Source organism: Rhipicephalus microplus, chromosome 5 (genome assembly GCF_043290135.1).
Source record: "Rhipicephalus microplus isolate Deutch F79 chromosome 5, USDA_Rmic, whole genome shotgun sequence".
In the NCBI taxonomy this organism is placed as follows: domain Eukaryota; kingdom Metazoa; phylum Arthropoda; class Arachnida; order Ixodida; family Ixodidae; genus Rhipicephalus; species Rhipicephalus microplus.
The window spans coordinates 28894307-28915275 of NC_134704.1; the positions used below are offsets into that span (position 1 = coordinate 28894307).

General features: G+C 43.6%; 1 protein-coding gene across 2 annotated transcripts in view; it reads left to right on the plus strand.

Moving 5' to 3' along the window:
• LOC119174830 (macoilin) overlaps nt 1-20969 on the plus strand; it is a 30688-nt gene that overhangs the window by 5025 nt on the left and 4694 nt on the right. The window contains exons 2-8 of one of the 2 annotated variants that reach the window (XM_037425926.2): nt 348-489; nt 6227-6362; nt 9408-9537; nt 11289-11355; nt 13712-13817; nt 15114-15612; nt 19843-20001. In XM_037425926.2, coding sequence (XP_037281823.2) covers nt 348-489; nt 6227-6362; nt 9408-9537; nt 11289-11355; nt 13712-13817; nt 15114-15612; nt 19843-20001 — 1239 coding nt within the window. The remainder of the gene's footprint in view (nt 1-347; nt 490-6226; nt 6363-9407; nt 9538-11288; nt 11356-13711; nt 13818-15113; nt 15613-19842; nt 20002-20969) is intronic. The other variant, XM_037425928.2, reaches the window with a different exon arrangement.

Genomic DNA, 20969 nt, shown 5'->3' on the forward strand with positions numbered 1-20969 from the left:
GAGAAAACTGACCTTTGAAAAAGGGTGTCGCTGTCCCCTTATCATCAAAAAGAAGAAAGAAATGAAAAAAAAAATTAGTATTGGCTAACTATGAATATGAAGCCGTGATAGCTTTAAGCAAAAAGAAGGATATTCTTTTTTTTTTTGTGACATATGATTCTTATTTTTTTGCTCATAGATACAAATTACCAAGGTGGCCCGTTGCATGCAAGAGCTGAAGGATAACCTAGGCAAAAATATCTGCCATTTCTGAACAGAGCAAATGTTTTTGAATTGCAAAAAAGCAGAAAGTCCATTTTTTCTTCAAGAATTCACAAGTACGTTCTCTCTGCCACTTGTTTTTCCAGCACGTTTGTGTACATCAAGTTCCTCCTTTTGTGGGCACTGCTGCTGCTGGCCGATTTCATCCTGGAGCTGCGCTTTGAGTTCCTGTGGCCATTCTGGCTGCTCCTGCGAAGCGTGTATGATTCGTTCAAGTACCAGGGACTGGTAAGTGCTGTCCTCGTGCGGCTCTTTTTAAAACATGCTGTTACAAAGGTGCACATGCACACGTCTTTTGGTTTTTGGTGAGGGATTGCAGAGGTAGAAGCATGGCCAGCAATGGTGGATAACTTTCCATCTGCCTTAGAGAGACACCAAAGGGAAAAAAAGCTTTTCGCGTATTAGTAGACTATACAATTTCGCAACGCTGAAAACGCCACTCTTGCCGAGAGACGATGTCTGGCAAGCGGTAAAACGCACGAGAAGAAAATTCGGGTGGCAATGCCATCTTGAAATTTCTGCCCCCAATGGCATGATGTCATAGATTTTGATGGCGTTTATTTGTCTCCTGAGCAGTTAATTAATCCGTGAAATTGAAATTCATTCTTTTCTGAAGGGACCAAAGACTTGGAACGCAAAGTTCTGAAAAATTTCATTTAGCCATTGTGGCCAAAATACAGAAAATACACTTTGAAATTCATGATGTCACCCGTGGAGAGTTTGGTGCGAAATTTAGAAGTTAAACTTTGACCTCCAGTTTTCCCTCTATTAATCAACATGTGATGGTGAGATTACCGACATTAATAGTTCTTATAGTACAAGTTATCGTTCCAGACCGGTTCATTGTTTCACTATACCATCCCTTCAGATATTTCATTATTGATAATTTAATTATCAGACAAGAAAACCTAAGAAAGTACAGAGGATGTAATTTTTAGTAATTTTAATGCCACTTCATTATAACAATACCTTGGTTTGGACCTTGGAGTTGGTCCATAATGCAAGAAAATTAGATGACGCAAACCACCCGAGAAGAATAAGCGAAAGGAAAGAGCGTCAACTTGCAACTGACATTTATTTGAAACAAAGAACCTAATGTACCCTTGCATCAGTCTCTTACTTATGTACACATCATCCAACAAGTTATAACATACGTCAATCTTACAACATGAAAAGAAAAAAATCAAATCATCGAGCATACGAATACGTAAGAAGAAAAGCCTCCTCAGGAAAGCAGGAGATAAGTGTGTCAGCTGCCCATCTTTGGCGTTGCAAGATAATGAGGTGGCTTTTCTGTCTGCGTATTTGGATGCTCGATGATATAATTTCTCTTTTCACGCTGTAAGATCGACCATTGTAATATCTTGTTGGATAGTGGGGCAGTGTAGAAATGGCATGCATTAAAGACCAAGAGCAGTGAATTTTTTTATACTGCATAAACTGCGTCAACCAAGATAGCATAGGTGTAGAGGAGCCTTGATGCGAAATTTTCGTGTTCTGGATTTGAGCGTAAGTGTCGGGAGTAAGTTCCAAGACTGGCCTCTTTTGGTACCTCCACTGACAAGGAAACCGTTAGTACAGCTTGCTCGTGTTGTCTGTCGAGGACATAACCTAAAGTGAGTGCCTCCTCAACCATGTGTTCTGAGATCTGAGATCAACCATGTGCCGACAATCTACATAGACAATCGTATAATACGACAATCGTATAATCCTCGCACTTTTTTTGGCGGAAAACCGATGCAAAGTTGGGGGATGCGAGAATTACGCGGGGAAAACTTTTCACGAAAACGTAGAGAGCGAAAAAGAAAACGAAGTGGCCGCAAATCGGGATTCTCGCACCAGCAACTAACAGCAAGCTTTGAGAAGTACTGATTAAAACTTATCTCAACAATGAAGGCACAGGTTCAACACAAGGCAAGATTTATTTGAGACACTAAAGTGCAAGCAAATAGTCGAGAATTAGAATACCGTATGCAAAGCTTGTAGGCGTTGCGGGCGTAGCGGTAGCGTTCGTCACTCAACAGGAGCCCTCGAAAGGTAAGCGTAGGACGTCAGTACTGGCCTAATGGCTATTTAACAGAATCGTCCGTAGTTTCCTTCTGAGGAAATAAAGTTTTCCATCAATCCCAGTTTTAGGCACACGGCAGGCCCAACGCGTCTTGGTGGCTTTCAGCTGCCGTCACCAGTAGTGAACACAAAACTCGTAGACTCCAAAGGGCCTACCGGCGGCCCTATTGCCGTTGTTTAATGCATGATCTATCGTTTTCAACTTGAAAGCACTTGTGTAGCTTCAGTATCGCCCCATAAGATGACAAGATTACCGACACAACATACAAAACACACCGCAACGCGCACTTGTCACTTTGGCTTAGCTTGGATTAGATTGAATCATCGTGCAATAATAGTACGCCTGATGCTTAAGAGATGGCGTCATATAGCACGCGGTATCATCATCGGTGGCCGGAACGAGCAGACAACATTATTGCGGCAGCCTTCAGGGGTGCGATAATTACTCGAGGAAAAAAAAAACGTATTTTTGTTGGGCGATGTGGGGGGTGCGAGAATTATGCGAGTGCAAGGATTACGCGAGTAAATACGGTACTACCATTTTCTGAAAAAAGGCAAGCGTGCCAGGGGAGGCAAGAAGTCAGGTTGGCTGATGAGATCAGAGGGGCCCTGAAACACTTTTTCAAGCAACCATGTAATCAATTCACTGGAAGAGCTTATTGCCTCACGAATTCAACGCCGCAAAAATTTTAAGAATCTGTCCAGTGCGAGTGGAGTTACAAAAATTTGTCGCATGCTGCAATTGCATTCTCTCTTCTCTCACTTCGACGACAGCACTGGAAGCTAAGCAGGTAGGGATGGCAGGGACACATAAAAACGTCACGCGGGCCTCGTGGCCTTGAGTAGGAGGAGGAATAGACTTTATTATAAAAAACCAGCAGGTTAAAGTGGCCGGGCCTAGGTTTCCCATGAGAGGACGTCAAGGGCTTGCCTCGACGCCACCTCACGGGCGTGCTTGGTTGCCCAGGTTAGGTCGTCAAGAGCGGGCTCCGCAGAGCCTCGTGGAGCTTCGACGAAGTAGTCGTGGCATAGTGTGTCTGTACTGTGCCGGGCACTCGCACAGCATATGTGGAAGCATAGCCAGGTGAGTGCTGCAGCACCGGCAGTGGGAGGTTGTGTACACGTCCGGGAATATGAGGTGAAGGCGGGCAGGTGAGGGACACGTGTTTGTTTGAAGTAGACGCAAAGGGTGGCCTGTGCCTTTTTGAGCTTGGGGTGAGGTGGGGGAAAGGCTCGGCGTATGAGGTAAAAGTTCTTAACCAGGTCATTGTGGGTAGTCAGGTTGTCTCTGGCGTCCATCTCGTCTCCATTAGCTCCAGCGTGGTTGACAAGGCCTCGCGCAAGGGAGTGGTTGACCTTGTTGAGGTTGGGGAGGCATGGGTAGACTGGGCCCACGTGGGCGGGGATCCATGTCAGGGTGACCATGTTTTTTTTAGAGTGTGGTGCCTGGCAGAGGATGTGAAGCGCTTGAAGAGAAATGTGGCCTTTGCTGTAGTTAGTGACGGCTGAGCGAGAATCGCATACGATGGTGTCGCAGGTGAGATCTAGAGTGGCCAAGGCGATGGCCACCTCTTTAGCCGTCTCGGCAGAGGGAGTAGTGACGCTGGTTGCATGGTGCAGGACTCCATTGCGTGTGGTGACAGCTACAAAACGTGTGCCTTGAGGATACTGAGCTGCGTCAACAAATGTGGCACCAGGTTCATGGGCAAGGGCTTTCGTGAGCTCCAGCGCGAGCTTGGCGCCGTGCTCTGTTGTACTCAAGATGCATGTTTCTAGGGATAGGATCCACGTGGATCCAGCTGCGGATGTTATGCGGAATTGATTGTTTGGGGCCCAGTTGCTGATGAAACGTGAAGCCAAGCGTGGAGAGAATAGAACGTCCCATTTCAGTGAGTGTGAGCCGTTCAAGCTGACTGCGTTCTTGGGCTTCGATGAGTTCTGCGAGGGTGTTGTGAACTCCCAGTTGATTGAAAAGCTCAGTGCTGCTGTAGTGCGAGAGGCCAAGTGCTTCTTGTAGTCCTTTCGTATGTGGGCATCGAGTTTGTTTTGTTCTTCACGATACCAGTTCAGATAAGCAGCAACGTAGGTGATATGACACAGTGCAAAAAACTGCACGAGGCGGAGAAGGCTCTCTTCTTTGAGACCACTTCTTCGGTTGGATATATGTTTGAGAAGACAGAAGGTGTTGTGATATTGAGCGGAGATCTTGCTGAGAGCCAAGCCATTAGAGCCATTGGCTGATATAGTGAGACCAAGGACCCGAGTACTAGGGATGTGCGGGATAGGGCTGCTATCTTGAAGGTGAAGGGTGATGGTGTCAATGGGTCTTTGCTCATGTAGGTGTTTAGGGGGGCGTCTCCGCTGAATGGGCTTGTAAACAAGAAGCTCCGATTTAGCAGGTGAACAGCGCAGTCCGGTTGTTTGGAGATAGGCCTCAACCGTGTTAATCGCAGTGTGCAGGGCTGTCTCCACTTGACCATCACTACCTTGGCACACCCAGATGGTGATGTCGGCGTAGATAGTATAGTGGATGTTGTCGACCTATTGTAATTGCTGTGCAAGGCCAAGCATGACTAAGTTAAAGAGCATGGGAGAGGTGTAGGCAATTGCCTACACTGCCAAGAGGAATCGGGGCTGATCGTAAATCTCCGACGGAAAGGGTGGCCGTGCGGTTGGAGAGGAAGTCGCGGATGTAAATGTAGGCTCGCTCTCCCAGGTGGAGGAGACAAGCTTGTTCAAGAATAGCAGCATGGGAAATGTTGTCAAAAGCTTGACTAAGGTTGAGTCGAAGAATAGTTTTGTTGTTACGGGAACGCTTGTTTAGAACTTGGTACTTAAGTTGCAGCTTAGCATCTTGTGCTGACAGGTGAGGTCAAAATCCAATAATGGTGTTGGGATAGATATAGTTGTCTTCGAGGTAAGTGTTGACACGTGCCAGGAAGGCATGTTCCATAACCTTGCCCACGCATGAAGTGAGGGAAATGGGTCTTAGGTTGTCAAGGCTAGATGGTTTGCCGGGCTTTGGAATTAAGATGACTTTCGCAGTTTTCGAGGCAGGCGGAAGGGTGCCCTTGTGCCAGCAATCGTTGATGTAGTCAGTCAGATGGGACACGGATTCGTCATCGAGATTTCGAAGGGTTTTGTTTGTGACCCCGTCCGGGCCTGGAGCAGGGCGACTGTTTTAGCTTACAGAGGGCAGCATGTATTTCGGATTTGCTAAATTCTGCATCTAGTGTGGGGTTGTGGTTACTGACGTAATTGCTGTGTGGACTGACTTGACCCTTGGAGACGTGGGCTTGATTACATTTTTCTTTCTTTTTTCTTCGAATGCGCAACTTTTTTAGTGCAATCGCGCGCATGCGTGGGCAAGTAGCGGCCTCCCACGGCGATGTCTGTAACGAGCAAGCGCGTCATGTTCAAATCAGCCAATGGCTGATAGATGGGCTTACTACGAGTGATTTCTGGACTTATTCCGTGATTTGTCGAGGGAAAAAAAGAAATTTTTAGCTGACTTTGATAATTTATTGTGAATTTCAGGCCGTGTGCTGCGCTATAATATTTGGCTCGCGTGTTTTGTTGGGAGCCTCTACTACCGATCGGGAGCATTTTCTGACCATGCTCAGAAAGTGTTGCAGGGCCCCTTTAAGAATTTTGCAGGGATAACGTGGACGCAGCAAGCACAAGACTGTGTTAATTTGAAAAACATCGGAGAGGCTTTTGGCCTGCGATAAGTGTAGTCGGGAGGATGACAATGATGACTATTTGCTCCTAATAAACTTAACAGAATTTTGATGCCGTTCTTTGATGACAATCATTTAAACATTGCAGAAGGAAACATTTTCCAAACCACGAGGAATGCTTTTGACGCGCTGTGTGTTGCTCCCACCCCCTGACGCAGGCCTTCTCGCTGTTCTTTGTGTTCATCGCCCTCACGTCAGACATGATCTGCTTCCTGTTCCTGCCCGTCCACGTCCTTTTCTTTGTGGCCAGCACGTATGTGTGGGGGCAGTACGTCTGGCACACAGGTATGGCTGGTTAGTGTTTACCTCCTTCCTCTTTTCAGTGAGACCCTCTTTTTTTATGTTTTTATGCCTTACTGCCTTGGTTTGGCACACAAGGTAAACCACCGTTTATTCCTTTGATTGCGTATGCCATGTGTTGCGTCCCTGTTTCTTTTACTGTCTTGCCTGTGGCCTTTTCTTATTGATACACCTCCTTAATTTCCCAACACTCTGCGATAATTTGGAGTTTGAAAGCTTTTGTATTGTCTTTTCTTTCTGAATTTGATTTTGCTGCTTTTTTAAAAGACATCGCTAGAATCATTAGTTATGTGTTTACCCATCCAAAGCCCTTTTTGCAAACTAGTGTCCGAAGTGCAAAACTCTATTGTGAAAAAAGAAGAAAAAAAGCTGAGAAAAATGAGACAAGTGAGGGTATCATGGGCACAGTGCCGATTTAGCTGTCTCATATTTCACTTTTTTTTTTCCATGATTGCTGTCCAACCAGGTCGTTCTTGCATTCCACTTTTGTAATCTTAAAGCATTTTCTTTTTTTTACACAGAACTATATGGTCTTGTTTAGCTTACATTTTAAAGTACAAGCCTGCTTGCACTGGTTAATTATTCAGTAGAACTCAAAGTTAGGCTAATTGATCGCTATGGTAACAAAATGTAACATTCACATGATATCCACACACAGTATGCCAGCGTACAATTTGTTTTGTGTATTCACAGACCTTGATCTTCTTATTTGGTGGTATTTGGTGGTATTTGCTGGTCTTGACGTCTAGCATACTTTACCCCTGAGAGTTGTGTTGATCCATATGTTCACTTGTGGTGTATGTCGTCCGGTGATCTGGCTGTGGGAAAACTTGACATTCACTCCATTTTGACGTAACCTTGGACTATTTGTAGTAAGGCCAGTCTAATGTGGTAACATTACAGGGTGGGTGTACGTCAAAAGCTCATGCCTTTGAGGTTTAGCTGCATTTAAGATGACACAAAATAGGGACTTGAAAACAAACTCATGGTGCTCACTTTGAACAACCAAGCAAGCGCTGTGTGTGTGTTCCTTGCTACTCTCTCCCATTTTAAGTAAAGTGCAATGTCAGTGCCATTCAGTATGGTGCACCAACGAACTCTATGTGCAACCTCAGACCACGGTGAATCAGTGCTGGTAGAAATGGGCGTAAGAAAGTCAAATGCAAACGAGGGAAACCTTAAAAGGGCCTTTCAACATTTGAAGCACATTCAGAATGTGCTGCTGATCAGTAGTCGAGGCTCCCAAGAATACGTTAGCCGAACACTATAGCGCAGCATGCGGCCTGAAATTTAAAATTAATTTTCGAAGTCAGCTCGAAGTTGCCGGCTTTTTTCTCAACAAATGATGACCTATACCAAACATAACTGTGTTATAAACACAGAGTTCGTGGCTATTGGCAGATTTCAGCATCATGAGCTGCATAGTTGCCGTGGCCACCATGGCATCCTGCGATGTGCGCACGCCCTTGCTCACAATCACACTTAAAGGGAGACTAGAGCCAAATAACAATTTAGATCAGAGGGAAAGCCTAATGTGTGGCAACGTCTAAAACGTCAATATTATCAACAGCAGTGCCCTGCTTACCGAGGAATTAGGGTAAATGCACGAGAATACATGTGCCGCAGTAGGACATTCTCAAAATGATCTCCGCGATGTCGTACGAATTGCCTACAATTAATCACTAGTAATCCATCTAGCTGCACTAAATGAAAAACCTTCTGTGCATCAAGAGATGCAATAAAATGCTGGTTTGTTTCTGTTTGATTCATGTAAAAAAGAACCACTGACATCACTGTGGGGAATGACGCGAGTGGTTCCAAATTCAATTTTCGCGTGGTTGAACTGGACAGGTCGCCCCGCCGCGGTGGTCTAGTGGCTAAGGTACTCGGCTGCTGACCCGCAGGTTGCGGGTTCATATCCCGGCTGCGGCGGCTGCATTTCCGATGGAGGCGGAAATGTCGAGGCCCGTGTGCTCAGATTTGGGTGCACGTTAAAGAACCCCAAGTGGTCAAAATTTCCGGAGCCCTCCACTACGGCGTCTCTCATAATCATATGGTGGTTTTGGGACGTTAAACCCCACAAATCAATCATCATCAAACTGGACAGGTCGTGCCATCTAGTGGGGCCCAGTTGAACCAAAACACATCTGCCATCTCTGAACCAGTGCTAGGAAATTGATCAATGGCTGTTGTTGCTGATGTGGCCCGCGCTTCTTTCGTTCTCTCTACAAATGTCGGCGGCCACGCAGTAAAGCTGGGCAACGTTGTGCACTGCAACAGTGACGCCAAGCGTTTCGTTGAGGCGGGTCATTTGAAATGCGCTAATTCGATGCGGACCACTCAAACACGATTTTATTTCAAAATAAGCCCTTCTTCTGCACAAAAGTAACGCTACGAGGTTTCTGGACCGCCATTTGAACAATCAACGTCGACTTGATAGTTGCCTTTAGTGTCCCTTTAAAGTAAGCCGCACGTTCGAAGAGCGCGGAGAGTGCCCCAGGTCATGACGCGCACTGACAAGCGGACGCAGTTTCATGCCCCCTTGTCATCCCTCCTTGTGTAACTTCCAGCAAGCTTGCTGGTTCAAAAGGAGAGAAAACCACTGAAGCATGTCACAAATTCATGTAGCAGCTGAGCCAGAATGCACCAAGAGGCCCGCACACATCAACAGCCCACACATTACTAACCGTCCGCACATGATACACAGGCACTGGAAAACATGGCTTGCAGATGGGGCTGAGCAGAGCCAAACAGCTTTGCTTGGCTAAGGACTAGTGAGTTGCTTGTTCCAGCGGAGCCCTGGACGAAGGACCCAACCACAACCGCCTGCATTTACTCAAGTTTCTTCCTCCTCCTCTCATACTTGACGGATTCTAAAGGTTTTTTTCCAGTGGTCGATTTGTGAGTCAATAAACACCTGTAGTGAAGTTGTTTGATGATTAGTTAGAAAAGTGCTGCGGGGCCCCCTTTTTAAGTGTGTTAATTGTCACTCACCAGCATGGGTGTGTTACACGAGAAGCACGCTTGCTTTCATTGCAGAACGGGGCATATGTCTTCCGACCCTGTCGCTGTGGCTGTTTTTCATGTACATAGAGGCTACAGTGCGGCTCAAAGACATAAAAAACACGGCCTTTCACTTAGACCTGTGCAGGCCGTTTGCAGCGCATTGGTAAGTGCAAGCTGCTTTCCTTTAATTGTGTGATTATCTGCGTGCATGCATGCAAGTCACAAAGCTTTGTATTTAATTGTTTTTTATTGGCTGCTCCTACACTTTAGTACAATGAATATTCAAGCTTACCGCTTCTTTAGGCAGAAACATAGTGAGAGAAAGAGGTAATGCTTCGGTGTGTTTGGTGAACTCCTGTATGTGTTTTCTTGTGCTACCAGTGTTTGCTGTGCGATAGACTCCCAGTAAACGGAAATCTGTTAAACGGAAGCTGCTTAAATGGAACAACTTCCTTCGGCATGATTGGTTTCATACTTGTATTCTCTCCACCCTTGTTCACCTCTGAGTAAACAGAACACATTTTCCTCGTCCCTTCGGGTTCCGTTCAGCAAGAGCCTACCGTACTTGTGAGCTTCGATTGTCATTCCTGTGATGAAATATTATTAGTATTATCCATGTCCTTCTTTATTGAGTTAATGTACAAAAGAGTACTATAGAATGAGTGCGCCGAGGCTAATTAAGAAAATTGTTTTGTTGGATACGATAAAACCGACTTTTCAGCTTCATTCTGCTAATTTGATGAACATGACGCTTCAATAGAGAACAATTCCACCATAGTTTATGTAGTCTTGCTGTTTTAGGTGCATTTAAAAGAGTACTAATGCATTTCTTTTAGTTTTTACAAACTTTACTACATTTTTAAAGGTGGAGGAAATGCTTATGAAAGACATTGATCGGGGCAGCATGTATTTCAGAATACCGCATTGGAAGTGAGTTTGGTAATACATCTAGTCTGGAAATGCTTTTATTGTCCCATCATGACACACATTAAAATTAAAAGGAGCAGATGAAGTTCATATGTTATGACTGGGCCTGTGCAAATAGTCAATTTTTTGTACAAAGCGAATAATGATTTTGATCGAATAATTTAGAATCGAATTCAAATAATATATATGTATCGCACATTAAAAGAAAGATGGTTGTGTTTGTTATGACTTAACTAACCTGCTCATTATCTTTTATTAATTAGAAACAAGGCCTATATAAACATCATTTTCTTGCATCAAAGGAAGTGGAAACAACTTTGAATATCATCAGGATATGACTCGGTAAAATGCTAGTGACAGCCTGTATAATGTCAAGTTTTAAAGTATGCTATACTTGGAGCATATAAGTCTGTATAACGATCTTTTAAACTGAAAAAAAAAATTTTTAAATGCATTAATGGGAGGGTAATATTTTCATTTAACCTTTAAGTGAGGCTTTGCGGCAGTGCGGAATTCTCCTGAATACGTGTTTTCACGGCTCAGCATAACCACACTGCAATGAAACCACTTTTACAAGAAGTTACATGCAAATTATTATATTGCTCTAAAAGTACTTTCACGGCTTAGCATCCCTTCACTGCAGTGAAACCACCTTTCAAGGTGTAACGTGCGAAATAGTATGCCTCTATTTGTTCGTGTCGAATAATTTGTAATTTTCAATAGCCTAAAGTCGGCTTGAAGTGAATTCGAATGCTGCATTATACGAATATTCAAAGCATTTGAATGTTTGCACAAGCCTAGTTATGACGTCATGAATCATTAAGAACCTATTAAAAAGTGTGTTGTAGAAATAATTATTATTGTGAATTTTTTGAAAGGTTTTGATGATTTGATAAAAAAATAACCTGAAAATGTTTGTGCATGCTCTTTTAAAATGAAATTGTGCCAAATGTGCATTGCTGATGCTCGTCTGCTTTTGCATTGCAGCATAGGTTATCCTATGGTCACAATGAGCTTCTGTGTCAAAAGCTACATTGGCTACAGGATGCGACTTGTAAGTAGCACTTTAAAGCGTATCTCTTTTGATTGTGGCACACAATTCAGCTATAGTGTGTGGGGTCTCGATGTGGAGAGTGCCAAGCTCTTGGAGTGGATGGACATAGTTGACACAGTCGAAACGAACCAAACAACACACATTTATTTAACTATACATTTAGAACGACAATATTGCCAGCCGAATTAATGTAACGTCAGTTGTGATCAACACGCTAAGACAACCTTACACAGTATTCCGCAACACAGAACAAGATGGCGTCGCCAACGCTCGACTCGCAAGGGTCCGCGAGCGATGACCCGTGGTGCCGTCCCCACGGGCTCACCGCTCCAACCGCTACCGGCCAAAGAGGGCCGCTTCGCTAATGTGCTGCTATGCAGGCTTGCCGCCGCCGGCGCTACTGTTCTAACCATGATGATGATGGTGGTAATGCACGCTCGCAAGCACAAGGCTAACTACAGCTCGACAGTTCTGACCCCTCAATTCAGCCTCTGCGCGAGACACATGCGCCACAAGGCGCAAACAACATTACACGGGGTGTTAGCGCCCCCCACGAGTGCTTGAAAAGTGTTAGAACTATTGGAAGTTCTTTTTTCACATATACCATTTGTGGAGTTTAGTTATTACACCAACATTTCATGAATTAAAAAAATTCAACGCTGTAACAAAAGAGGGAGGAGGGCATCTTTGGCAATACAGTACAAACGAGTGCCGAACATTTTAACGCCACATGCTTATCCCGATGGTAAGTGCAAAGGTTCTGGCTGATTTTTCTTTTCTTTTCTATTCGTTTTCTCACGCAGGTAACATCAGTATGTTTTTGTTCAATTACATAAATATAGGAGCCCAGTACTAGGCAGACTTAATAGATTGCTTTTTCAAAATTGTCATATTTTTGTTCAGTGATGAAAGATAATTTGGTCGCTAACAAAATTGCATGATAAATATAGGAGCCCGGTACTAGGCAGACTTAATAGATTGCTTTTTCAAAATTTTCATATTTTTGTTCAGTAATGAAAAATAATTTGGTCGCTAAGAAAATTTCATGATAAAGCTCTGGCTCTCTTCGGCATAGAATTTTTGTCTCTTGAGGGAGGAAATACCGCGAGGCGAACACTTTTGGGCCGTGATTTCCATGCATGTGCAAAAAAAATAAATAAATCTCAACCAATTTCAGTTGGAGCTGTAAACTACAGCCATAGCTGTCTATTCTCGCATTGTAACCTGCTTGTAACTCGTCAGTGTTTCGCAAGAAAACAAGTTCAGGTTGCTGCTTTCAATTCTTCATCTATTTTCAGTACACGTGGAACCCAGTTGTGTTATGGTGGATGTAATGTAAGTTTACCAGATATGGCCCCCCCCAAAAAAACTGCCTCGTCGCAGTGGTCTAGTGGCTAAGGTACTTGGCTGCTCACCCGTAGGTAGCGGGATCGAATCCCGGCTGCGGCGGCTGCATTTCCGATGGAGGCGGAAATGTTGTAGGCCCATGTGCTCAGATTTAGGTGCACGTTAAAGAACCATAGGTGGTCAAAATTTCCGGAGCCCTCCACTACGGAGTCTCTCATACTCATATGGTGGTTTTGGGAACTTAAAACGCTTTTGCACATTTTAAGTTCTTTGGTATGGGTAATAGAGCAACTAATCACATGAAACCTATAACAAATCTGCACCCTTGTTGAGTAACTTTAATATAAGCTGCTTAATTGCATTATTTAAGAAAAGAAATAAAGTCACTTTGAAAGTTGATTATGGTCATGTAGTTGTACGTCTCTCCATGGAGCAACATTAAAGGACCTAATTGAAAGGCCTGCTGTTCCCCCCTCCCCGCCTCGTCAGTGGCCATGGCGTTAAGCAGGCTGGCAATGGTTATTTCGCTTCTGGCGGCTATTAGTGCATCAAGGTTGCCATTACTGCTGAGAAAACAGTCTCGTACACTCGTTGTGACAAAGGTCGTGCTCGCTTTGAGCTTTTAGCCCATGCATAAGTTGTTTCCAAAGTTCACGTCTGTGACATGAGAATTACTTGTCTTGAAAGCTTCAAAGCAGCAGTAACGATGAAATTGGGCGATATTGAGAACGTTATCAAAAAGTGTGCACCTTTTAGCATGGTTTTCTATAGCACCCTCACTGTCAGCATGCCCTTAGTCAGTGTGCCGATAGCAGGCGCGAGTGTAGCGAAAAGTGGACACTGCAACGTGGCGACCTGGTCTAGCCAAATTTGCTATTACCAGGCTGGAATGTGCTTGATGGAATTGTCAGAGACATGACTTGTGGCCATAGAGAGAGCTGTTGCTTTTGACGAGATGTTAATTAACAACAGGGTGAAATAAATGGCTCATCAAGACTTCCCTTTGCAGAGAAAGCAGAAAGAAGTGGCCAAGGAAAACGACTTCTACCTTCAGCTATTGCAGCAGGCGTTACCTCCCGAACCTCCCAGTATAACATCGAGCAGCTCTGACAAATGTGAGTGCCCAACTTTCAAATACGTTGTTGCTCTGCATGCATACATGCCTGTTCTGGGGACTTCACATTACTGACAGGAATGGCCTGCAACTGGGGTTTGGGCTTAGTAAAATGTAAAGCAGCATCGCCTGCTGCTACACAAATGGTGACATGCTGCTCTGTGACACAATAGTCGTCTCGGGAATACCGCATTGTCAAGCTGCTCTACTATTTTTTTCATGGTCTTATGGAAGAAAGACCGCTCTAGCTGGAAAATGTTTACTGCCGTACCCATTTATAACGATTCCTGTTTTAACATTATATTGGTTGTAACGATAAAGGTGTTTTAGTAACGTTGTGAAAATGATGTATGAAAAGGCATTTTAGTACACGTGTCTGTAGACCTTTTGCTGAAACTGGACACCAGAAATATTATAAATCAGGGTTATACTCTAGCATGATGAAGTACTACAAGGCCTAAGTTAATGAAGGACAGGTCTGTTTGCGCTCATCTTTTGGCACCTAACACTGCGTGAATTCTCAGCCCTTGGTTGGGCGACTAGGCAATTTTAATAACATTATCCGAAAGTGCTCGTCTTGGGAATGCATTATAGCATGCTCAACAGCATGCCTTCTTAACCAGATGTATGAGAAGTTGGCACTACAATACGATAGTCTGGTCAAGCTAAATTAACAATTTAACTTGGCAGGACTGGAAGAATTTCCAGCCCTAGGTCTCATGGAAAGGAAAGGCCCGCCGCATTGGTATAAGTAGATAAAGCATTTTGCTGTGAGGAAAAAAAGAAAAACTAAAGACACATTGCAAACAAAGGAGTGGTTCGCCATGGCTATGCTGCATGCTCTCGGAGCACGCTTTTGCAGATTGCAAGATTGGAAATTGACATTATTTGTCAGTGTGAGCCTTCAACATTAGCCCAACAGTATATTTATGGTTGTTTCGATAATATTTGCTAATAATTTATGAGCAGTTTGTATAAATAGAAATTTAATTTGCAATGGGCCTTTTGGTGACGATCAGCAGGAGATATGTGGTACCATATTGTAAGTGTACTGTAAGGAGACACAGCATGAAAGACAATACGAGAAAACGCGCACACCGGACCAGTGCTGAACTGCTCTTGTGTGTACATGTTTTCTTGATTCTTCGTCTTCTATGCTGCTTAAATTTGCAGATGTTACACCTAGTATTTTCCCAAACTAAAGTCCTCTTCAAACAAATAAGTATATTGAGTTGCACTTGTGCCTGCAGTTTGCATCCACTTTGCAGTCACTCAACTTGTTTTGGTGTTGACGCAGCACTGTGCAAAATGGGAGAGGAAAGCCCCCCGACCAGCAACGGGTTCCTGGGGAGTCGCAAGGCACGGTATGCGGAGGCTGACGTCAAGGGCCACTCGTCTGCACCAACGGACAAGCACGAATTTGAGTGCCAGCAGGCAGCCGACACAGAGGGCAGCACAGCACCACCGCCGCGTCGCACATCCAGTGTGAACGACTTTGATGCCAGCACCGATGAAGTGCGCGATAAGACTGCTTTCAAAGTGAATGGCGTTTGCAGCAACGGTGGCAGCGGCGTGTTGTCTCCCAGCGTCACAACGCGGTCATCGAAGTGGAACCAGCATCAGCAGCAGGCCAACTGCACCAAGGAGGCGGTGTCAACGGCCTCCGGTGGCAGCACAAGCCGGCGAGCGACCAAGAACAATTGCACGACAACAAACAACAATCTCAGCAATTCGTCGCTCACGGCGATGCCGCTTGCTGTTGTGGGCCACCATCCTAGAGACGAGCACTATCAAAGGTGAGTGTGGTTGCTTCATTTGTTTGTCAAATTTTGATGTTGCAGGCTCTTCAGATTTGTTGTTTGCCCACAGAAACCTTGTGGGTCGTCATGCTTGTGGGTCGTCAAGCTAAAGCTAAGAGTCATTGGTAATGTAGTTAAGTCAAGGTTTCTTAAAATTTATTTATGGTATTAGTATTTGTGCCTGTCATGGCAACCATTAGAATTTTCATTGTTTGTTGGCACTAAAAGTCTTCATAGTTTGCTGGGCACTTGCGCTCTGTAGAACCTTTAAAGGGGCCCTGCAACACTTTTTGAGCACAGTCGGGAAGCACTGCTAATCAGTAGTCAAATAGCCAAAGCTTCCGAGAAGACGCGAGCCAAACATTAGGGCGCAGCAAGCCAACTTGAATTTACGAGAAATTCTCAGAACCTGCCAAGAATTGCTTTCTCTTCTCTTGAGAAATGACGCTATGAACACAAAAATCACTGTGTCACAGGCCATTATCTAGCAATTGGCTAATTTGAGCATTGCGCACTTGAGAGTTATCGCCGTCACCGCGGGAGGCCGCAACATGCGTGCGCATGTGATCGAACTGAAAAGTCTTGCATTTGAGCAATGAAAAAAAGAAAGAGAGAAAAAGTGCTCAAGGTCAAGAGGCACGCGTTATGTACCCTTTCTAAGGACGGGAGAAGAGAGAAAGCAATTGCAGCATGCTAGAAATATTTGTAACTCTGCTCGTATTGAGCGGATTTTCAAACTTTATGTGGTGGGCAATTCGTGAGGCAGTATTCTCTTTTACTGAATTCCTCCCATGGCTTCTTGCAAAAGTGTAGCAGGGCCTCTAAGCTTATGGGTTTTGTCTGCACCTAGTTTACCAAATCCCTCTACTGAAAGTTTAGTTAGGAGTTGGTTTTGCAGTTATCAGCCACGCATTGAATTTGTTGAAGCCGAGGTCTCTTCATTTTCATTCTGTCCTAATTCTACATTACCTGATCACTGAATCGCAGCCATTGGAAGCTCTGTTGAACAATGACGATGCTGCTGCCATAGTTCATCTCCAAAATTATGCTCTCTGTTTTCTTTCATGGCTGTTTCATAGTCTAGTCTGTTTTAAAAGCATACGAAATTGAGCTTGTTCATACATGATCACGGTACCAAATATCAAAACAGTGCAGTAAAATGATTGGATCGACCAAACAGGCCCAGCACTGGTACTGTGTTTTTTCTTGGCATTGCTTTATTAGGCATTTTTTTACTGTGATCTGTTTTCTTTGTTTATTTGTTATATATTTTATTTAGAATTAAAATAAGGTGTCATCTCATAGAATATTCAATGATTTTTTTAGCCGAACTGTGTGATTGATAAAATTCTGCTGTACGGGATGAACACTTTTCTCATGCTTTCTTTTTGCTGTATTAGGCTACAAAAATAACAGGATCTTATGTACTCCATGCTTTCTTTTAACATTATGAAAGGACAGACAACGAAATATGAGGAATTGCAGGATAAATAATGATTTTGCGAAATTTATAAATACAGCTCAACCTCTTTATAAGAATCATGCACCAGGGAGCAGTTCTTGTCCCCTACATGAGGTGTCTCTCAAATGCAGGTTATGTATGCATTTGCTTTTCAACCTCTACTATAACGGAGGTGCACTGGTGTCACGTATACCCATTTGTCTCCTGCATTAGTCTTTTGTAGGGGGGTTTGGCTGTAGTAAGGTTCTGAATGGAAATGAGAGTTGATAAAAGAATAAATTTTAGCAACATGGGAGCCGCTTCTACATCTCTATTTAGCGTTAGGTACCAATGTGGTGCTTTGCCAACTCAAGGAGCATAAAGAAACACGATTGATCAGTTAAATTTGTTCCCAGTGATGAATTTCATGTACCATCCTGGATTGTCTTTGTAACATGTTGTGGAGTGTTTATGTGTTGCTGTGAATGTGTTTATGTATAATTATTTGAGTATACCGTTCATGTAACACAACTGAACTCGCACTCGGGGAAAAGGGAGGGAAATTGAAGGAAAGGCCAAAAGGTTAACCAGATTTTGCGCTGCGGCACGAGCATAAACGAGCTGCTACTTGTTTTTCCCTGTATATCTTCATGCCTGTTGATGTGCCTCTTGAGAAGTCAACTTGCACATTTTTGCTAAAGTTTTGCTAAAGATCAAATGTAGAAACATTCTTGCTAGCCATTTGTATCAATGGTTAACCGACAGAACGCCGTTGAAAACCTGATTTCATTTGTTAGTTTAGTCTGCTTATCATTTTCTACTTCCCCTACGCAAGGGTTTTATCGCTTTGGCCAGTTGATTTGAAGCCAGTCAGTGAAACTGTTATATGTATGAAAATTATCGTTTCACGTCTGCACCTCTTGCAAGTACTCACAATAATTATCAGGGTTTGACGCCTCAAAACCACAATATGACTAGGAGATGCTATAGTGATATGTCCCAGGAATTCCAACCAACTTAGATTTTTGAACGTGTACCCATACTCCATTCCGTACATCAGGTATGATGTGTAAAATACTATGGCTATGCAAGAAATTTAGTTAGCAAAAATGTATAACTCCACGCTTCTTACAGTCAGTTTTTGTCGTAAATACTTGCTCAAGTCTTGCATATGATTTCATATAATTTCTGGAATGTGTAAAATACACTGGAAGCTATGCCAAAAATTTGGTTAGCAAAAATGTATAACTCCACGCACCTTACAGTCAGTTTTTGTCGTAAATACTTGCACAAGCCTTGCATACGATTTCATATACTTTCTGGCATTGTGAATGAAACACCAGGAAACAAAAAGAAAATGCTAAGCAATCCTGCCGTGTGATAACATCCATATAACAGGGTTTGTATATTTGTGAGACACAAAACATCTCTATTTAATACTTAGCCCAAGAGCAAATTGAAAAATTCTTATCAAGTTGGAAAAAATATGTAGATAATTTTTAATGCAAAAACATCTACAGTGTTGCGCCCGACGTGTGAAACAAGGCTTGAATCTAAGCACACAAGCCTTTAGTACTTCGCAGCGGTCGGGTCTTGATTTCACGACCTTCAGTTCAGCAGTCGAGCGCCATAACCATCAGACCACCACGTCGGGTCAATAGGACTTCTCATGTGTTGGAGTAATTGATTTTTGCTATTGAAGTTGTGAACAGGCACTAGGTGCGATTGTCAGACCAACATGAAACCGCTTTTTTCATTCAACCAGCATGATTTTTTTTTAATTATTTTATATTTGTTTCTAGCTTTCTGCTATGGTTTGCTTAAAGCCAACCTCTCTGACTGCCTCTTTATTGACATTGTATTTCTAGGTGTGGTTGCGAGAGCTCCCTGAAAATTCGTTCGTGATTGCATTGCGCGGGCTAAATACAAAAAGCGGATTTAAAAAAAAAAGAAACTTAATCCTCCTTACATCTCAAATGTCTCACTTTGAAAACTTGTAATAAGGCTTGAACCTGGGTGGTTATTTCTTTCGCAGAAAAAGCATGTGCTTAATGGCTTGTGTGCTTCCAAACTTGAAATTAACAGTAAACTCGAATGGTGTATTCTGCATAATTTCTGCTGTGTGTTCAGCCATTGCTGTAATTCTGTATTCCCTGCAAGTTGTTCGAGAATTTTCTGAAGATAGAGGTTACCAGAATAAGTTATTAAGATTTGCAACTCTAAGGAAGTGTAGAAAAAAAAAGTTTTTTTATATTGCCAAAAACTCGCTAAAAGAGCTTCGATGCATATTTCTAAAGTTGTAGGATTTTTTAAAGTGCTTCTTGAACTTAAAAGAGTTAAAATAATGGCACATTACTATTGTGAATTTTGGTATCAAGTTTAAATTGAATATAATCTAAATGCGAGGGCATTTTTCAATTTCGACCCTCATCGTAGTGCGGATGCTGTGACCAGGAGTCTAACCAAACACTTGTGCTTGCTAAGCACAGCTGCGTAGATGCTAAGCCGCCGTAGTGAATGTCGAAACAGGTTCTTGCAAATTTTGGTCCCAGGGTCAGACCCTGAGTAGAAACATCAAGACTGGGATCAAGCAATATCATGCCAGCTTTAACAGATCGCATGAAATCTTACTGTGGTCATTGTGGTTGTCAGAATTTGCATTTGTCCTAGCCTGGTGTTACTCGCTGTGTTACTTGCCTCTGGCGGCGTTAGTGTCATCCTTGCTGCTTGCTTCCGAGCTCCTATTGGTTTGAGGCTGTGCTGATGTTTCTCTCCTGCTGTGGCAGGCTGGAGGCAGACGTCAAGCGGCTCAAGACCGACCTGCAAGCAAGTCGACAGACTGAGCAGGAACTGCGGTCACAGCTGCACAGCCTAAGTGCAGGCGAGCGGTCCGTCAAAAACGAACTGCTCCAACTGCAGCAGGATAACGAGAGCCTGCAGAACAAGTGGGTTCCCTCTCCCTTCATTTCTCACATGACTTTCATGGTTGCATTTTCGTAAGAACTCAGCAGCGGCTCTTGCCAATGTAGCCATTTCATTGCTTTCTCCCCACCATCTATCTTTGTGATCATAAAGCTTTTGTTCAAGGCCATGCTGGACTTGGAAGTATGTAAGTAGCCAGTTATGGGCAACCGTACTACAGCTTTTCTTTCATTTTTGCTAGCTGCTCTTGAGTAAACTTCGCCGAACTGTCGGATGAAACCTACCTAGTAGGCCGGCACAAGCTTCATATTTAGCGAACGCATAGCATAGATTAAGGCATGGTAGAAAGTGTAAAAATGATAAAGCTACAGTGAATGCCAAACTAGCAATCTTGCAGGACAGCAAATTTTGTTGGTTATTGTGTATCACCATTGTTTAATTCATCAGAGTGTGTTTTGAGTTATCACAGTCTCTGACAGTAGTCTCGGTGGGAATCGATGAAACATCAGTTTAGCCAGTGCTCTCCAAGCTACACAAAATGTGAGGCCATTGCTGTACAAGCTGCATGTTGGGGACTGCTTTGGCCTTTTATAGAGCACTAATGGCTCTAGTCAGACTAACTACTGTGCAGTGCTGACTTAGAATAAACCGTATATTAGACATTGTGGGCCCAACGTTTAGCCCTTGTGCAAGGTAAGCTTAGGTCAGAGGGAGCCGCTGCGGCGGCTTGCCGGCTCCCACGCGAGGGTCAAGAGACTGCCGGCATCCGCGGAGCACATTAACAGCGACTACCAACTTACAATCTGACATGAAATGCATAAGTGTGCACCGTGAGTTGTGATTAGCAAAATGTTGAGAAATCAATGTTTGTGGCGCCATGTGAGAGGCGCATAGCCAGCATTGTTTTCGGGGAGGGGGGGGGGGGGGGCATCTCTGATTATAAGGGAGGGCATCCTTTTGAAATGGTAATTTTTGCTCTCTATGCCATAGC